Genomic DNA, 8,017 nt, shown 5'->3' with positions numbered 1-8,017 from the left:
TGCCAGGAGGTCTTGCAGGCCTGAGAGCCACTGCAATTCAGTCTCACTTTCCCTCTCTCCCAAATTTACAGTGTGCTGTAAATTCGGCGTGTGCTGTAAATTTATAGGAAAGCAGGAATTTCTAACTACTGCTGTGACAAAGCTGCCTCCTCAGAGGAGGCTTGATGTAACCCATTATCCAATTTTATAACCCAGGTTTACAACAAAACAAAGCCAACAGTTCATTACTCACCTGATGTTCTGCTGGCTGTGGTGTGGGACTTACCTGTGCACAGGTGGGGCAGCAATAGAAACACCCAGCTGCAGAGTTGGAAGAAGCCCCAGAAATGCAGTTTGGGATAAAAGGCAGCTCATGGCATTCCCATTTAAGCACAAAGCAATCATAAATCCAAATCACACAAGAAAAAAGTTTATTGAAAAATAAATTCTCCCTAGTTTTTTTTTTTCTACAACAGTGAAAACAAAGCAGTTTTCTATGCCATTAAAGTACAGACATTTACTGTTCTAAAAAAAAAAATTAAAAAAAAATCCCATCCTATTGAACCCCAGGAACTTGGCAGTATCTGAACCACTGCGTTCTGTTCTGTTTGAATCCAACTGCTTGAACGTAATATAGTGGAACACAATCACTGAAATAAAACAAAGGATTAACCTATTAGGGGAGAATTCAAACCAAACACCCCACAGTACCAGCCTGATCCTGAAGTTCTTGTGTCCATTTAAACCCCTCATTGACCCCACATTATTGTTTGCAAAAAGCAGTATTTTACTTCCAGTGAATTTAGTAGGGTTTTTCCCAATTTATACTGCTACAGGGCTTATTCAGACTCTGACCCTCTTCACCCATGAGGAGGGAGACTCCTGCAGGGAATGATGCAGACCAGAACCCAAAGAGCTGCCTCAAATAGCACTCTGGAGAATCTCCCTGCAGTGGTCAGCTCAGCAAGCTCAGGGGGATCAAAGTCTCCAAGCCCAAATTTGCTTTGTAAATATTCCCTGATATTTTTCTTTTGGCTCTCTTAGAATCTCCAGGGTAACTTTTCTCACAAAATTTACTCTTTTCTTTCCTTTGGTAAAAACTGCCATTTCCTCCTCCTCTCCTGCATTCCTTGCAAAAACCAAATTAAACTCACGACTCCTGAAAAATATTTTTCACTGTCACTGTACTGCAACAGACCTGATAATGAACATAAATTAGTTCTGGGTATTACACCATTAAAATTAACTGCCTTCAGACAGCAATTTAACTTGATTTATCATGTGCCTATTTGATACTTCAAACTACTTTGCAGCTGCTGGAGCCTGAGCCAGGTCGTGTTTCATGCACTTGATGCCCTGGATGGCTCCAGGAAATGCCAGGCATTATTTACATGCTCTCCTTAAAGCCAAGGATTTGGTGGCTCCTGCAGGACCCAGGGCTGTGTTTGCAGAGACAATACAGGTGTGTTTTCCTGCACCACAAGCAGCCACGTGCTTTGGTGGCCATGGGGACAGCAGGGTCCTCAATGCTTCTGTGAGCCCTTACACGAGGGGGCAAATTCTGGTCCCATGCACAGCTCACTTTAGCAAATTGCACCTGCACTGAACTGCCCAGCAGAGAGAAGGGTTTCAATCACTTGAGCACAACTGATTTTTTAAAGCAGTTTCTGTGTGTTGAGGGTGAAGTTATTACTCATTTTATCAAAATTTTAGGACCTGGTTTTATTTACTCATTTAATAAAGAAGTGGCTTACTGCTCTTGAGAGAGGTCTGCTGAATTAAAACACACTTTTATGTGTTCTAATTACATGAATATGCAAAGGATGACACTGTTCAAAATGAACAGGATCCAGTGTGCAAGGCACATCAGCAATGGTTGCACTTTGTTGCTTTTCCTAGAAGAAAGAACAATGAATGATGCCTCACACCTGAGGCACTCTGGGGTCCAGCCTCTGCTATTTTCAACACATTCCTACAGTAAACATTTTACACTTGATACATGGAGTTGCTGTTTACACATTCCATTTAAATATATTTGGAAGTTGCAAACTAATTAAAAAAAACCCTACAGAACTGCTTGAAAGTGTGTGGATGAGGTTTAAGTCACTGCCCATAAAATGGTGTGTTTTGATGTTACATTCACAACAATATTATTAAAGCAGATCTCAATCAAATCCTCTATGTCCCTGGCCATTTCAGCTCCAATGAAAACATATCTGTCAGTGCATTGTTCTCCTGGAGTTTACAGCAATCCCTACAACAATGGGGCCAAAGGAGATGGAAAGAGATCACAAGTGAGAAATTGAAGGCATAGCAGCTGCAGGACAAACATCACAAGGAAACAGCCATGCCAAATGTTAGCACCCCTGGAAAAAAGACTGGGAAATCAGAAACTGATAACTCCTGGTCTCTCTAAAAATAAACAATAAAAAATTTCATCCCTCAGACCCTCAACTGTTGACTGATCAGCAATTTAACCACATTTTCAACTGATACCTTAATAATTAATCAGTAACATCAATTTAGAGCTGATCTATGTTGTGACAGCAAGAAAAACTGGTTGCTGATATGTGAATAATATGCCCTGGAAGTGTTTGGTCTTTATCATTTAAGGTACAGTGCTTTACACTTATTAAAAAGGGAGGGCTGATCCTTTAATTTTAAGAAACATTAATGGAGGAGTTGTGCTATCACTGAAGCCAGGGGGAGTCACTAAGTTAATGAGGCTTGGATGAGATTATATCCAGCCCAACTCATCCCAGTTAATTTATTTTACTGGCAAAATCTGGTCCTGAAATGAACTCTGAGCAAAAGACATACCTGAGAAAGCAATTTGGGTTTTGTTTACATGAACAGTGCTGCAAACTCAGAAATCCCTTTGCAATTCAGATGGGCCACGCACTCTGAGAGGGGAGGGAATGGCTTTTGTATTAAGGACAAATAAAGGATGCTGCCTAGGATTTTAAAGGACAGTGGTACAACATGACAGCCTGATTTGGAGCTGATGATATCAAGAGAAATTTTCAATGAATCTGAATCCTTGATAATCAGCAAGGTGCAAAAGCTGACATAAAGTAGCTGGAGCAGAGCGGAGCTGGGAAGGTGCAGAGTCCTGGCTCTGGCTACAAGCCCACCCCTACTGAAATCTGATCAGCAGCTGCTTTGCAAAATACTGCTGCAGAAAAGTAGTAGCATAAAAAAGGAAATCCAGCTGCAATAAGCTGACCAGGCCCTGCTCACTGAGAGCTGCCAGTTCAGCTGTGATAAAAGGCCAATATTCTCTGGTAGCACCAGGAACCGCCCAGTGTACGTCCATGCAGAGACATCTTTATCTGAAAAACCAACACCTCCCAAACCTCATTCTGGATCTTCAATTTTCCTGCCCATCAAATCAGCTGTTCCTGGAGGTTTTCTGTTATCATTGTCTCCCTGGGGAATGTTAATGGCTTTCCTTTGCTCCCTGGTCATTGAACAGACATCCTGTCCCAGCAGGAGCTCTCATGCCAAATCACAGATTCTCACTAAATTGCATTCTGCTTGCAGAAGCAATGTTTTGCAGGAATTATTAAAAGTTATAGTATCTTTTATCTTATTAAGCCTTATATAGTTTTAGAACAGATTTCTTCACTACTAAAAATCATTCAAAATTCACACCACTAAGTTGTAGAGTCATCAGCACAATTTACCTGGAATTAGTGTTCCATTATATTGTTCAGACAGTGTCCATATTCCAAACACATATCCAAACCCCAAAGAAAGTAAAAAAGGCACATAAACATTAAATATTTGTAGAAACATAATCTGATATGAACAAGCAAACACACTGCTGCAACTATAAATTACAAAAAGAAACATAGAAACTAAGCAAAAAATGCAAAAAGCAACTCTATTTATACATGTGCAAATCAACTTGCATATATGAAATAAATGAGGTTTTTATTGGCATTTTTAAACAGTGTGTATTTACCAACTTTACCTTTCAAAGGCAAGCCTTTTATGTTAATTTTAATAAATATGTAAATGCTTCTCTCAAGTTTTCTAATCCCGTAGGAACAAGATTTTTGAAAAAAACTAGGTCACATACAAAAATACAAAATTTTAAAACAAAGAATGTCTTGATATGAGAGATATGTTTAAAAGCTTGTAAAATGGTTTAGGTATTCAACTTTTGACATTTTTTTTCCCCATCAATCGCAGATCAATATATTCAAATGCAGTCATGCAAAAACCTGACTTCTGAGCACAGGAAGCTGAAAGCTCTGCTTGAGTCTGAAAAGTCTGCACAGTCTCTGCTGCGAGACTGAAAAGAGCAGCACAGTCCCCTCTCTGATGGCCTTGCTGGAGTGCAAGAACAGGACTACACACCTTTCTTCTTCAATTAGGAAAGAAAATAGTTATGGAACTTGAACAGAAAGCTGCCCCCTAGCCTGAAATGTGGTTATCTAAAACAGGTTGTAGTAAATAGCTCAAACTCTTCACTAGTCCCACATGGATTTGCCTGAGTGTTGATCTGCAGAAGGATTCACTAATTTCTCACTGCACGAGGGGAGGCGGCTGTGACGGGGAGGGTGTGGAGCTCAGTGAGCAAGGCTTGCAGAGTCTATGCACTTACAGTTCTCATGATAGTCTCCTTTTACATGAAGCTGTAGGTCTTGATTTGTTATTCTTCAAGATTAATGAGTCTTCTCTAGAGGTTTCAGTGGACATAAGATCAGAGACCTGACACTGAAGCCAATTTGGATGTTCTGTCCCTGGCTGAAACGCAAGCGGCATCGGTGCTGCTGTTGCATTTTTGCCAGAATGCACAATTCAGTTCAGCAGACTAGAAACAGTGCTACAGCATGAGAAAACAGCTTATAATAAACTCTCCCTGCTGTGGTAAAGGCAAACTTAGCATTGAGCAAAGCACTAGACCAGAAAATGTTATAATAACAAATACCAAACCCCTCCCATCTTTAAAGGTTTAGAGGCAAAATGAAATGCAGTATGTACTGCCATGTGGGCCTTACAGCAGGGGGAAGCAAGCAAACATGTATTTACAGCAAAGAATTACACTACAGCAGAACCCACCTTTTGCACCCTTGAAGTGCACACGCACAAATCTTTGTTTCCAACATAATTCTGTGATATCCCAGTTCAAAATCAATTCCTGCCTGAAAAACATCAGGCTGAAGACAAGTCCTGCTCTTGCCTTTACTTTCAGCACCAGCTGGAAGTTCATACACTGTGATAGGCAGCATTTTCTAGTTGCACAAATATGCACAGGTATGCAGGGGATATTTTATATAAATACAGAATGAATTGTTGTGCCTGCTCAGACCCATTTCCAATTATCCTCCCCCAGCTTTTCCAGAGCAGTGAAACTATGGTAAACTACATTTGTGCTGACTGAAGCAAATGCTGAGCTGTGACAACAGGAGGGATTTTCATACTGGTTTGCATTTGTTTTCTTTTCATACAAAAATTTTGCCTCCTATTAGAGAACCCAGCTGTTCTGTTTCTGGAAAATTAATCTAAAATACAGCAGATTTTCACATCATCAAACCCAGATCCTGGTGACCCTGATGTTCAACAGCTCCCACAGCTCCTTTTTGGATACTCAACAACCTCCTGTGTTGTGCAGAGGGATGTTATGGAGTGTTACAGGGTAACACTGTCAGGAGTGTTGAGGCAGGAAACCAAATGCTTGAAAAGGCTCATTCACTGATTTAAAATTGGAATTTAAAACACAGACTGTTCTGGAGGATTTATCCACAGTGCAATAGCATCTCCCTTGCCTGGTCTTTGGTAGGTCACTACATCCATCAATATTCCCACATAGATAATGAACACTGCTTACCAGAAAAATCTGAACCAAGCAGATATGTCCGAGAAAGGAAAATGTAAAGCATCTCTGCCTTTCATACTACCTGGTAATCTTTATGGAAAAAAAAAAAATCTGTCCTGATTTGAGGTTTTATTCCAGCATGGTGAGAGCATGTCCACATTGCAAACCTACAGACTCTGACTGCAGATTTGTTTCTCACTAATCTTAACATGTAACTTCCTGACTACAAATGGTGCTGTCAAGCATGTCACCTTCTGCTGAAAATAACAAAAATTACTTCTGTGAAAAGAAGGCAGTTCAGAGGAGTTAACTTGCTTCTCTCAAAAAAACCCTAAAACCCAATCTTGATTTAAATTCTGAACTCTTGATTTGTTTTCTTCTAAATTTGTTATGGGTGTGCATGATCAAAAGGGAAGAAGAAACAAGAAAAAGCAGCCCTCTAAAACCAAAAAAAAAAAAAATCAAAGAACCCAAGAGGACTGAATAATTCTTTTCTTTTCTGCTCTTTGTCTCCTCCTACTTGCTCTCCAGAAAGAAATTTCTCTTTAAAAACCTAGCTAGTTGTGAAGACATTTTACATTTCTACCATACAATAATTGTAGTTAGCTGAGTTTAACCTTTCTATGTCATTCAGCAACACTTTAACTACTGGAAGCCGTAGCAAACTGAGGCTCTAAGGATAATATTGCTCCAATGATGCTGATACTTTTTGCTTCACACAGAATTTCTAGTAGACAGACTACAACAGAAGCGTGGGCAAATTCTGAGGATTACTCCCTAAATGGGACCAGTAAACTGTGATGAGTCCATTCCAAAAATGGTTGTGTGTTTTTGTAGCTTTTCCACACTGAGGAATGCCACAACCCCAGTGAGCTGTGCAGTCACCAAGATGTGTCACATGCTGGCAACTGCCTATTTGCTCATTTGTGACACTCTGCTTAGGCTGCTCTGGTGCAGCAGCTGTGATGCAGACAATACCTTGTTGTATACAAATATTTAATTTAAAAAAAGGAAAAAAACAAAACAACAACTGGGCCCAAATAACCCAATGGCAGGGTACAGAGCTCTCTCATTATTCCAAGTTCTTGTGAACTAAACCACTTTGTAGCCATTCAAGCCAAAGCTGTACCCAAACCAGTGCACCTTGAATAAAATGTTAGTCCTCCTTCCCCAGTAACCCTTCCCTCAAGCACACTTTTTTTCAATTTTCTACCTGGAATGAAGTTGAGATCCTTTAGCTAACCATGATGGGGGATGTCCTAACTCATTAAAAAAATAGAAAACACTTCACCCAAACAACAAAAACAGAAGTTTGATGGGTCTGGAAATTTTCTACAAACTATTCTGTGCAGTCATCTTCAAATCACTGTTGAACACGAGACTCGTTTCTCTTCGCAAACAGCTGAAGGAATCTGAAGAGTGACACTGCAAATGTCCTTATAGGAAGAAAAGATCAGTTACAGCTGTTTTATTATGAATCCCTCCTCTCTTAGTAGATAATTCTGCCCAGCAATGATAGCTCTGCCTGCAGTGGAAAACCTGGACCAAAGTGCAGGGAGTACACTAAGGATCTCCTCTCCAAAGGACTCTGGTTGTGCCCAGCTGGGAGCAGCCCTGCTGCTGCTATAGGCAGTCCTTGCAGAGTGCAACCTGCCCCTTGATATAGTCCCTGCAGGGGCAGATCCTTCTGTGGGCAGGGTGGGAGCCAGCACAGCTGAACAGTAGCAGGTCACCTTGGAAAACACAGTGCTTCCTCCTTCCATCAAAAGAGGGGACCAGGATATCGTTTGCAGACTCCATGGTGAGACATTCGATATTATACCTAAAAAGCAAAGCATGTCATCTGCATCACACCTGAGGTCATGGCAGTTTGGTACAGCTTTCAACCTTCCTCACTAAAAATAACAAACCCTGCTTTACTGTGTCCTAACTGAGTGCATTTGCAAGTGCAGCTTTCCAGAACATGACTTTTCTGCTGTACAGATTCTCTCTGCAGAGGGCAGTGCAGCCTTTACAGCTTTGCTGCTTCCTAAAGATTAACAAAAGAAGTTAAAGAGAAAAAAACTGCTTTTGACTATTCCCCAAAACCTAATATTTAAATACACCGTGGATTTTCAGTAGGACAGACTCAAAGAATCTGAAATCAGGAGATATTCTCTTTAATTTCAGGAAGTCTCTTCTCCAGGGAAGCCCCACAGAGGCAGCTGGAGG

At 40.7% G+C, this 8,017-nt stretch overlaps 1 protein-coding gene across 6 annotated transcripts in view; it reads right to left on the bottom strand.

The window, feature by feature from the left end:
• Window positions 1-387: 387 nt before the first annotated feature.
• Window positions 388-8,017, bottom strand: part of MGAT5 (alpha-1,6-mannosylglycoprotein 6-beta-N-acetylglucosaminyltransferase) — a 112,014-nt gene continuing 104,384 nt past the window's right edge. For all 6 annotated transcript variants that reach the window (XM_036386573.2, XM_036386575.2, XM_036386577.2 and 3 more), the window contains one exon: window positions 388-7,628. In XM_036386573.2, the coding sequence (XP_036242466.1) occupies window positions 7,430-7,628 (199 nt within the window). In that variant the 3' untranslated portion in view covers window positions 388-7,429. The remainder of the gene's footprint in view (window positions 7,629-8,017) is intronic.

Source organism: Molothrus ater, chromosome 7, assembly GCF_012460135.2.
Source record: "Molothrus ater isolate BHLD 08-10-18 breed brown headed cowbird chromosome 7, BPBGC_Mater_1.1, whole genome shotgun sequence".
Lineage (NCBI taxonomy): Eukaryota > Metazoa > Chordata > Aves > Passeriformes > Icteridae > Molothrus > Molothrus ater.
This window is presented reverse-complemented; position numbering and strand designations above follow the sequence as displayed.